The following is an 11,846-nucleotide window of genomic DNA, read 5'->3' as shown; positions in this document are numbered from 1 at the left end:
CTTTATTTTTAACTTGGACAAATGTTGTCAAATATATCTAACAAACATAACAGAAAGTCAGGTTTCAGTGGATTATCACTGTTTGTGTGATGAAATCTGCAGCAGGGCCATGGCTGCCAAAAAGCAGAACAATCTCAAATACACAAGGGACAAATTCGTTGCTTCTTCCTCGATCCTTTTTTTTTTTTTAACAACTGTAGGATGAAAGAAGAGACAATTAACAATTGTACACGAATACTGTGCAACAGTGACTTTCTACATCTAAGTAAACAGTCACTCCTGTGGATGCCTGTTTTACCAACACGAGGTCTCAACACATTTTCCTCCTGCAACACAGACCTTTAGATATGGCTTCCATCATCTCACCAGAACCAACTCCTCTCCCACTTGCCAAACACAAAAACGCATCCTTTGCCATCCTAGTTTTCTCGAGGGACTTATCTAATGAGTGCTTCCACCTCAAAAGCCCGTGCTCTACCCATCAATCACACTCCTAACCTCCCAGCCCCTCAGTTTCCATGTCTGTTAAATGGTTAGGAGAAAGACAGAAAAAAAGCAAAGAAAGCAAGCAAGGAAAGGATAGGGAGGATGTAAGTTGACCCAATTACCAGTTTTGTGATTAACGATCCTGCCATAACTCATTTCCTTTTCTTCTAACTGTCCTGGGGAAATACAAGAAAGTTGCAATTGAACAAAGAGTTACCATCACTGAATGAGTGCCCACTCCCAATTTTAAACTGACTACGTCTTTGTAAGGGGTCACATTCTCCCAGGCCTTTTCTCCCAATTGGTGCAAGAGACCATATTTCTGTAGCTAAATAATGAAGGCCCAGCTAGTGTACCTTCCAGTCACTTTAGCCGCCTGTTGTGGTAACTGTGACCCTGACCAAGAGTGGTCCTGGCTACCAGGCCTGATAAATTTCCCCCCTGTACGGTGCAACACAGAGAAGACAAGCAGTGATTTTACAGCATCTTACTACACAGATGGACAGTGACTGTGAAGGGGTATGTGGGGGGGACTTGGTGAAGGGGGGAGCCTAGTAAACATAATGTTCTTCATGTAATTGTAGATTAATGATACCAAAATAAAATAAAAATAAAAAATAAAAAATAAAAATAAAATAAAAATTTCCCCCCTGTACAAGTCTTATGGCTGGAGATCACAGGACCTGTAGCTGTGAATGAAGTACATTCAGAACATGGTGCATTGTGTAGATCACCTAGAATACAGGAATTAGCAACATTAAGCTATTTCCTAACTAGATTTTAACCAGTTTGCAAAAAGTTGTTATTTATTTTGTGTAGAAATATTTAAATATGTAACAACCATGACAGGCGTTATGTCAGGAATGGTTGGGTGATACCCAAAGCTACACAGAGATACCTGGGTTCCCCGGGTCTGCCCCTCTGCTGGGTCCAAATCCTTTTTGCGTCCTTCCTCTGGTCCTTCATCATGGTGCTCCTCCTCACCTCTGGCTTCTTGGATCTCTTCACCCTCCTTTCCACACTTACATTCACGTGCTCCCTTTCCGGGCTCCTCCTGCTTCTGGGGCGCTGCTGGTCCCTCTCCTGGCTCCTCCCTCTCCCAAGGCACCGGTCCCTCTCCAGGGTCCTCGGGCTCCTGGGAGCCGTGCCTGACCACCACAGGGCTTGAGTGGGGCTGGCCCTGGACATGACCGTTATAATGGATATAGCGTAGAAAGGCACAGACCACATTCTGGAACAGGGTCCGAAACTGTACCATGGGGCACTCACGGGTGTCTGGGATGACTTCGGGGGTCTCTTGGACTTGGATGCCTTCGTGGACTTCTGCACCCTCTCGGCTGTTCTCTTGCGACTCTTCTCTCTCTTCATCCTCATTATAGTCGTCCTCTTCAGACTCGGACTCATCCTCTGTCTCGTCCCCAGACTCATCCAGGAATTCGTCATCATCTTCGTCATCGTCACCTTCATCGTGGTCGACCTCAACCTCCCACCACTCTTCCTGTTCTACCAGCTCTGCAGGCCGGTTCTCTGCTGGGTTCTGCTCATCTTCTGCCTTTGCAAGGGCTCGGGAGAGCTCCTGGGGAGCCACGAGGGCCGTGGGCCCCTCAAATTCTTCCATCCCTTTGGAAGGTGACAGCCGGACCCCGAGGGGTGTGGGGTCGCTGCCTTTCCCACCGCCTTCTCTGCCTTTCCCACCTGGGGCCGGGGCTCGCTTCTCTGGGGCAGACATGGAAGGAGGCATGTACCAGTCAGTGCCTCAAGCAGAGCACTTGTCAGGCTGATGTGACAATCTTGTTCAAGATGGCGGCTGAGGAGGTGACTTCCGCTGAGGGGGCGTTGTTGGGAGCGGGGCCTGCTGGGAGGTGCAGGGCGTGGCAGAGAGGATGGCCGCAGACGGGACCACAGTCTGTGAACTAGAGTCTGAGACAGGAAGTGGAGGGACGGGTGATGGGGGAGGGTCAGGGGAGACGGGAGGGAGCCTGCGTCTGAGGGGGTGGAACGAGGTGGGAAAGGTTAAGGCAGGCCTGCGACAGGAGGTGGAGCTTGGAAATGTCAACAAAGGGCCGCTGCCGTCATCACGAGCTCTAAGCTCATTTGCTGAGAGGCGATGATTGACTTGCCCATGGTCCATGAGTGATCAAGATGTCCAGCTTCCCTCAGAGCTTTGCAGTTCTGAGTCCTGTCTTAACTTACCATTGTCAGCGAAGCTACCTGTGTGGCGAAGTCTTGGATTGTGCAAACTATGATTTGCTCTGCAATTTTCACCTGGGGACAGCTTATGCCAGTAGAGACCAGTTTTGTTTTTAACTTGTATTGATCAAATATCAGCAATGGTAAAAACCTCCCATAAGAGGGAGATACAGAATTTGGAGTTTTTGCCATTATTAAAACTTTGAAATGAAGCATACAAAGTTGGAATTGATCCAATAAGAATAGAGGTTTGAAGCAGTGCTAAAACCAGGAGTTAGATGAACATTGCCAAATTGATGTTGAGCCTCCAAAGAATGAATAAAGGAAGACGGTATTTCTTTAAAGGTAACCATGACAGACATTGAAAAGAGCAGGCTTCCTGGTATTGTTTGTCAGTAACTAGTCTAAGACTTCCTGTGAATTCAGCCCTCCTAAGACAAGACCTCAAGCATAAATAATTCTTAAAATTATAGAGAAATAAAACAATTTCATTCTTCTGAAAAGGATACTTTTTAACTCTGAAAATGCTTTTTGTAAAAAACAAAGCATAACAAATGATTTAATAAATATCACATTTCAGAAAACAATTACTGATACATCCCTTTCATCACTCCAACCAAATTTCAATGTTTTTAATTTTGCTCTGGTCCCACAAAAGAACAGAACATGATGTCTTAAATCATTGGCTTCAATCTAGAATGAAATGTAGAAAAGTTCTAAACCAATTCCCTCATATCTAGAACAAAAATGAGTCATACTCCCAATCTGGGGTCTACATTTGGTTTCATCAGTTGCTCCCTGATGTGACACTGGTGTATTCCATATCATTTTTAGTTTTCTGTTTTATCACCTGTCAAGTTAGGGAAATGGTACCCAAGCTACCTCATAAGGTTGTTCTGAGAATCAAATAAGGCAATAGGGATGAAAGAATTTTTCAGTTTCATATGTTATACATGTATAAATTATATCAATAATATCTTTGTCCCATTCTTGAATTGTATGAGAAAAGCTTTTGATTAGTCTCTTGGGCCTTCAGAATAGAATTAACGCTTTAATTTGATTTTGGAGGAATCCATTTTTTCCCAGATACATGAGGTTTAATCACAAATTCTCTGGCTGATACTGTTAAAAATGATGAGTTGGCTTTAATTTTAAGTAGCTTGGGGAAATCAGTATCTCAAAGAGATATTTAGACTCCCATGTTCATTGCAGTATTATTGACAATAGTAAGGATATGAAAACAACCTAGGTGTTTGTTGACAGGAGAATGGATAAAGAAAATGTGGTATGTATGTATATATATATATATATATATATATATATATATATATATATATATATATATATAATGAAATACTATTCAGCTATAAAAAAGAAGAAAATCCTGCCATTGTGATAACATGGACAAACCCAGAGGGCATTATTACACTAAATGAAATAAGCCAGGAAGGGAAAAAAAATGCTGTATGTTTTCACTAACATGTGAAATATAAAGAAGTCTAACTCTTATAAACAGTAAAATGGTGGTTTTCCAGGGGCTGAGGGGTGGTAGAATGGGGAAATGTTGCTCGAAGGATATAAATGTTCAGTTTTAGGATGAGTAACTTCTGGGAATTTACTGTACAGAATGGTAATGGTTATTAATACTGACTTGTATACTTGAAATTTGTTAAAAGAGCAAATCTTAAGTGTTCTTACCACAAAACAAAGATAGCATAAGATAGCATCTATGTGAAGTGATGGATATGTTAATTAACTTGATTATGGTGATCATTTCACAATGTACAATGTACACCTTATATACATACAATTTTGTTTATCAGTTATACCTCAACAAACATGGAAACATGAACAAAAGAACATTGCTGGGTCTGAGGAAAAGATGCCACATTCCCAGGAAAACAGAGTCTTAAAATATAGCTGGGAGAAAAGGCTGAATGTGAGGTGGATATACAACTAAAGTATTTTTCCATGCAATAATTGATTACCAACTATAGCTGAAAGAATCAGGAGAAGTCAGAGAGGGTGGGCTTTTCTCTGGAAAGGTGGAGGAGGGTATATAAGGCAGATTTCAAAAGACAGGCAGCAGACCCCCCCGGTGGCTGGGATAGTTTTCATTTTGCCCCTTCAAATGGCCTTGTCCTCTCAGAGCATCTGTGACTCTCTTTCTGCAAGAAGGGAATTTTAGTACAGATTTCACCTTGTACTTCTGTGGTAACAACTGGTGAAACAAGCTTGGTTCAGCTGTTTTTTGGGAATCTGGTGCTGATCTCAACTCACAGGACATGTGGTCAGGAAGGAGGAAAGAATATGAATTAGGGAAATGCAGGGGGAACTGAAACATGCAAACAAGATGAAACATGTATCTTTCCTTTCTCTCATTGGAACCCATGTAAGACTTTGTCTAGTTTCAAACCATGAATGACCTGCAGGAGAAGTGGAACCCTTGTCACAAAGTCCCTCTTAAACCTGGCCCAGAAATAGAGAAGCTGGAGGACTATGACCCCAGCAATTGGTGCTGTGAGCCTGGCTACAGCTATTGCCAAGGAGAGGAAGTACCACATGCACAAAAAAAGTGAGTGATCCACAGCAGGGCTCTGGACCTTCTTCATCATCCTTCCAAGAGTCAATCATGGTCACTGTTTCATTTCTGCTTTCCAAATCTTAGGTAACATTTTATGGTGGCCAACCCTAACTGGAAAAATGCAAAGGAAAGAATTCTGGGAAACATGATTTGCCTTGGCTAGACTTGACACATTACAGAGCTTTCAGAGTCTAGCCCTTGTCAACTTGGCACCCATACACACTTCTACCTGAAGAAAAAGAGCAAAGTCATGCTTCCATCTATCATGATGCAACTATCTCATGTAAAACTGAAAAAATGCTAGCCCTCTTCATGAAAGAAGATACAAAGTCCATTTATCTGTCTTGAGTGATGTTCATTCTTCCTCTCAGTCCCCTTTGGTATCTTGTAACTTGTACGTGGAAATCAAAATTAACCACAATTAGCACATCTGATGTAAATAGGAAAGAAGAGAGGAAAAGGAAGGTACAAGAAAAACGGTAAATACAAACACAGACATATTTTTCTACCAAAATAGGGAAGAAAGTCTCATGATTATTACAGTCCTAGCTTTTACAATTGGTCTGGTGGTATAACTGGTGTCTTCAACTGTCTTCTTCCACTACCCATTCCATATTCCCATTGCCCTCAGCAAGCCCCTTAGCTGGTCAAGATTCCTTGCCTGGTGGAATGAGCCAGTTCTTCATTCCTGGAGCCATTAGCCATAATGGGCCATTAGCGGTCCTGTTTGTGTGGATTGCTGAAATTTCCATCGACTTTAGGCACAGGACATGGGAGTACTAAGAGACATCCCTGGAAAACTCTCACACTACAAACCCTCATTTTGTGTAATAGTGAAATTCCCTCTTAGTCAGTATCTTTCATCCCAACCATGACTGTAACCCCCTTCTTTCCCTGTTGCTTCAGTATCACAAGTAACTGATGGTGGCAATCTCAACTACAAGTTCAGTGGAATCATTGTTGCATCCCATGATGGGAGCGTCCATCCATTTTGAAGTAAGATATTTGGACAAGGAGAGCCTAGTTCATAGGGACGGGAAGCAAGAATTGTACTAGTGGATTAGTAGGGGACTAATGAGAGGGTCCATACACTTTTTCACTCCTTGATTTCCCAACCTGTGAATCCAGGCTATGGGAGAAGCAGCACCATATTTTGGATGCTGATTTAGACCATATACCACATCATGGAGGACATTGTCTGCCCTTTCAGAAGTTGTCATCTAGCTGGCTCTGGAACTGAGTCATCACAAGGCCATTCCACTCTCTGTTAGGCCAGCTGCTTCAGGGTGGTGGGAAACATGGTCAGTCCAGTGAATTTCATGAGTATTAGCCCATTGCCATATTTTTTTTGGTGTGAAATTAGTTTTTTGGTCAGAAGGGATGCTATGTAGAATACTATGGTGATGAATATGGTGGTTCATAATTCTTTAGATAGTAGTTTTAGCAGAAGCATTTCAGGCAAGGAATACAAAGCTGAACCTATATTCAAAATCAGTGTCTATTCCTGTGAGAACACAACAATGCCCATTCTATGACAGAAGTGACCCAACACAATCAAGTGAAATCCAGGTAGTTTGCTAGTCCCCCTGAGAATTGGGGCCATATTGTGTTGATATCTGATGTAGCCGTATCCACATTAGCCATGTTAAGTGGTTGGTGGTCTGTATTTCTGAGCCGATGGATGACCTCCATCCCAGCTGGCATGGCCACTTTCTTCAAGAACCCATTCAGCTAAAATAGGGGTGTTTGGGGAAAAATGCAAACTGGCATCCACAGAATTAATAATCTTATTCGCCTGATTGTTAAACTTTTTCTCTGCTAATGTTGCTCTTTGGTGAGCATTCAAATAGGACACAAATACCTTTGCATCGTGTTCCCATTTGCAGAGGTCTACACACGTGCTTCTTTCCCATTTATCACCTGTTTTATGATCATGTCACTTCAATGGACATCCAGATAAGCCATTAACCATGGTAGATTCATTAAGTGTGCCACCACATCTCCTTCAATGCAAAATGAGCAAGATTCTTTGGCATTTTATGCAGTCATATCCTCCAGTAAATGCCTTTTCGCTTATGGTTATCCAATTGCAGTTACTGTAGTTTAGATCCATGAACTCTGACTAATATAGACATTGCTATGAGGAATTAGGTTTCATGCAATAAAATTTAAGGAAATTATGGAGCTTTGAACTTTATTATCTGGTTTGGTAAGGGTAAAGGCGGTTGTGACCCCAATTTATACCATAGAAGGGGAATATGAAATGAAATAAAATACAAAGCAGCTAATTAAGTGGCCCTCTGAAATACTGAGCCTTTTGAAGGCCTGGCTTTTGAGGATGTCACTGCTGCCTTAGAAATATCTGAAGGTTGTAAGAAATTCAAATATAGTGGAGTGAGGTGAAAGCTTTTGATGGCGCTGGAAAGCTTAAGAAAAAAACCCATATGCTCAAATCCCTAACTTCCTGGCTGAAGTGCTCCAATAAAATACGGAAGCCAGTCTATATGCAGATAGAATTTCCTATCTAATGCAGCCAGAGGGCTAGTTAGCCAAATCCTGTAGTCAGCACCTGAGCCTGTGAATTACCAAATTACAGAATCAATTGATTTCCTAGCATGGACAGGTCACTTCTGTCCAATTTGGTCACTGAAATAAAAAACATGTGAACTCCAGAATAAGAAAATTGAGAGAATTAAAAGAACTTCAAGCCCAAAATGTCTGCTGAGCCTCCCCTTGCTGACAGAAAGTTCTTTGTCCAGTAAGATTGTTTCTCTTTTGCTCAAATACTCAATAATTCCCTTGCTTGGGAAACTTAAATTACAAGAAGAAGCTAATTTTCCTAATGCTACCACCTCACACCCATAATGTTTCCAGACCTGTAACTAGAGTAAGATACCATCAATTACTCCAAACTGGGGTGAAGGATCAAATATCAATTCAAAAGTAGCAGGAAAATGTTTATAGCTTAAAAGAACTTCTTGCAACTGTGGAACTTTGAACTGTAGAATTTCTAAAGCAAAATTCTAAAGAATTTGCGTGGGAATGGATTATGATGATGTTCATCCAAAGAGGAGATACTTAATTTTAGATCTGATTAAATTAATTAATATGGGTACATTTCTTAGGGATTCTGTATTCAATGTAATGGCCCCAGCACCTTCACACAAGACTGAATTTATTGTTTTAAAGGAGATTTTATACATTAGCAGCCAATCAATTTCACCGTAGGAAGAATGCATTTCTAGAAAAGCAGAACTAAATAGTAGTTGGGAATGTGGGGGAGGCAGAGTGCAGAGACTGTGGAGACTAGGGGTGGGTAAGAGAATCAAGGTATTGGATGAAAGGAAGAGAATTAACAATTGCTGGATCCTGGCTTCATGCCTTATGTAGGAGCTTCAGACACCACCTCTAAATTTCACTTGGCACTCCCAATAACCATACGATGTGGGCCCTACAGAAATGAGGAAACTGAGGTTCAGGGATATTAAGTAACTTGCTCCAATTATACAGTTACCACATAGCAAAGACCTGACAGGAGCACAGGACTCCAGCGCACAGAACAGGGGAGTCTACGGGGGGGAGGCCACTTCTCTCACAAGTCAGTGCCAGACCCTGCAGTTTGGACATACAGGCAAAGCTCAGCTGAATTAGATGCAGCAGAAAAAAAGCTGTGCCATTGTCTGACTATGCCACCAGAGGGCACAGGTTCGGAAGGTCTCTTTACAGAGTCTGCCTGTTTCTTCAACAGCAACTATCTATAGCCAAGAGAGCAGACTGTGTGTTGGAACCTGCAGTGAGCCCGGACTGGCCTCAGCGTCAGTAGACCTGAGTTTTCTGCTGCCTTACGGTGAGACACACGCACCAGTGACTGTCTCATGTGTGAGATGTGTCCTTTCCTGTTCAGTTTGGGCAGTGGGTACCAGGTAGTTAGAAAGATCCTGTGGATCCAGGACTGATATTGAGCACTCACGTCTGAAACCCCAGTGTTGAGTGTGGTACTTTTCACATAATAGAAGCTTTGTCTATGTTTGGTTGAGAAGAAACAATGTCACAGCAAAATCACCCTCTGTCTAGTCACTGCGTTGCCAAAATCCCCCAGTGGGATTCTAATGCTGTACGAAGTCTGCATTGTTTAACCTGGCTGTAGTCTAGGTTTATCTGAACCTTGCCTCTGTTTCCCCAGCCCCCAACCCTTACTCAGCATATACACATCCTTAATGTAGTCCTGAAGCAGTCAGTATCTGAAATTACATGTTTCATATCAGTCCTTGCACATGGTAAATGCCCAATAACCAGGAGTTGCTGCTTACTACTACTACTAGAGCTAGAAACTGGCAGGGGCAAGGTTGAATGCGCGTCTCGTTAAGTCCGGTGCTCTTTGCTCCCACTGCTTCTTGGCAGCACACAGTTCGGTACACAGTGAATACTGGATAGTGAAATCTTCGATTCCAATGTCTGTGGTTACTTCCTGAATCCTGCTTGGGAGTCCTGAGGCCTCGGAAATGACACAGGGGATTTAAGTGACCCGAGGACAGGACTGCTTTTCCCTTGAGCAGGCATAAATGTGTGCAGCATCAGAAGTCCAAAATGAGAAGCTACCTCTGACATCATCTCCTCCAAGCCAATGAGTACATGATTTCTACAGCACCTATTAGAGAGGCTCACCCAGTCTCTGTCAGTATGCCACCTTCCCTCAAGAGGCTGCCTAGCCCAACACTGTTTGTCCCTGGTGAATAGAATAGTGTTCATCCTGCTGCCTCTTGGCATTTTCACCCATGGGCCTCATCTTGCTTGCTGAAAGGACACATGTCCTGGTATGACCCTGGATACCACCAACTCTGACAGTCCTCTTTCTCTTGTGCTATAGATGCAGGATCCTACAGCCAAAGCAATCACTCAAAGTTCCATGTTTATCATTTTTTATTTTGTTCCTTTTGGCCTTGGTTTCATACATTGGCTTTGAAAATATCCCAGGGTTAATTCAAGGGTTAATGAGTAACTAAGAGTGCTCTACTTTTGCAATACAGGGTATGTTATAAAGATGGAGAGATTTTGCTTTCTGAGAGATGCAAGTGGCTTCTTCAGCACATGCTGTAAGTACTTTTTTTCTCCTTGGGAACTTTGAACTTATTTATCAGTAAGCCAGAATTCCATAAAACCATGTGCTCCAAATTCCTGGCTCCAAAGGCCAAGGTCTAAGTGTGGTCATCTGATAACTGACCTTCTACCAGACTCTGTGACTTACAGCCAGAGGATTCTGGTAAAAAATTGGAGATTGGATGGAGTGATAGAAGCAGTGAGGTGAGGTGGGAGAAATAGGAAGCAGTGCAACCTGCTAGCAGCTGGTGAAGTAGCTCAGGTCATGAACTGTGGCAGTGGCAGCAGAAAGGAGAAGTTTTGAAAAGTATTTAGAAGGTAGTACTCACAGGGCAGCACCATGACTCATTAGATGTGGTGAAAGAGAATGAAGGAAGCCCCTGGGATTACTCCCAGGTTTCTGACCTGGGAATCTCAGTAGATAGCGATGTGGAACGAAGATGAAGCGTAAAGCTTGAGGGCTAGGGAGATGATGTCTTTGCTTTTGGAAACTTTGCCATTTCCAAATTGGAACTGACATACGTGTAGAACATTCTGGTGGATTTATCCAGTAAGAAGCTGGACAAATGGCTGGGAATGCAGAAAAGAAATCTGGACTACAATGTGCGGTTTTGTTTGGTGGCAACTGAGTTCTTGGGACAGCATGAGATCACTCAGGAAGAAAATGGAGGGCTGAGGAAGGAGTCCTGCTCTGACTCCCTGTGTTTCTTCCTTCTGATCAGTCATGGACATTACAGCTAATTTCCCTTTCTCCACAGCCACACACTCTTCCAGGCTCAGAGAATCCCTCATCATATTTTCTGGCTCCTGCTCTAATAATCAAAAAAATAACATGAGTGAGAGTAAGCATAATAGTGTTAAGATGTCCTGCAATTTAGAAATGACTATTTAGATGATACTGATAGATCTGAAATGCAAAAAAGTTATACTTTCATCTTCCTGTTGTTTTGCAATACTCCTGTGGCTTCCATGTTTTGCATGAATGCATGAATTTCAGCTCTTGAACGTGTACATTGTTCCATAAACCACCACCCTTCCATTCCAACTAAGCATATCTTATGAAAATTATCTCTATCTCTTACCCAAAGAAAAGTATAGGTACTTTCTAGTCTCATCTCTTACAGATTTTATCTTAAGAAAAATGCCAAATTAAAAAAAACTCAAAACTCAAATCTAAAACAAAAAATTCAGCAAGAGTGCTAGTTTTCTTTAAGGATTCCTCACTCTCCAAAAGGCTGCCTCTGGCTCAAATAAAATTCAATTTCCATAAATTTAATTTACTGAGTTTTCATATGCCAGTATTACATCTAAATGACAGTCCACGCCAGTATTTCTGTGGCCCCAGAAAGCCACCTCTCCTACTCCTTGCTCCTGTTAAATGTGTCATTCGTTTTTCAGAGGAGAGCAGCTTCCACACGGCCCCCGGTGAGTACACCCTTAAATATTTTCTATTGTTTGCTAATCACGATGGGGGGTTATTACATGTTCT

At 42.3% G+C, this 11,846-nt stretch overlaps 2 protein-coding genes across 15 annotated transcripts in view; one reads left to right on the top strand and one right to left on the bottom strand.

The window, feature by feature from the left end:
• Window positions 1–56: 56 nt before the first annotated feature.
• LOC140847492 (uncharacterized) lies at window positions 57–2,412 on the bottom strand. The gene is made up of 3 exons (XM_073227976.1): window positions 1,385–2,412; window positions 609–662; window positions 57–194 (listed from the first exon to the last, which is right to left on the bottom strand). Exons 1-2 carry the CDS (start codon window positions 2,225–2,227, stop codon window positions 654–656), a joined length of 852 nt encoding a protein of 283 aa, XP_073084077.1. The 5' UTR covers window positions 2,228–2,412; the 3' UTR covers window positions 57–194; window positions 609–653.
• A 7,838-nt stretch (window positions 2,413–10,250) lies between these two features.
• Window positions 10,251–11,846, top strand: part of LOC140843007 (thyroxine-binding globulin) — a 30,480-nt gene continuing 28,884 nt past the window's right edge. For 12 of the 14 annotated variants that reach the window (XR_012127351.1, XR_012127345.1, XR_012127346.1 and 9 more), the window contains exon 1: window positions 10,251–10,353. Coding sequence is in view for 5 of the 14 variants with exons in the window: in XM_073227492.1 (XP_073083593.1) it covers window positions 10,302–10,353 (52 nt within the window). In the remaining 9 variants the exon portion in view is untranslated. Of the gene's footprint in view, window positions 10,354–11,755; window positions 11,783–11,846 lie in introns of all 14 variants that reach the window. The other 2 variants (XM_073227495.1, XM_073227496.1) reach the window with 2 other exon arrangements.

This window comes from Manis javanica, chromosome X, assembly GCF_040802235.1.
Source record: "Manis javanica isolate MJ-LG chromosome X, MJ_LKY, whole genome shotgun sequence".
NCBI lineage: Eukaryota > Metazoa > Chordata > Mammalia > Pholidota > Manidae > Manis > Manis javanica.
The sequence above is the reverse complement of the archived record's forward strand: the minus strand, read 5'-3'. Positions and strand labels throughout refer to the sequence as shown.

Bases quoted from the DNA above. Each gene is read 5' to 3' on its own strand.
- LOC140847492 (XM_073227976.1), bottom strand. From the start codon at position 2,227: ATGCCTCCTTCCATGTCTGCCCCAGAGAAGCGAGCCCCGGCCCCAGGT.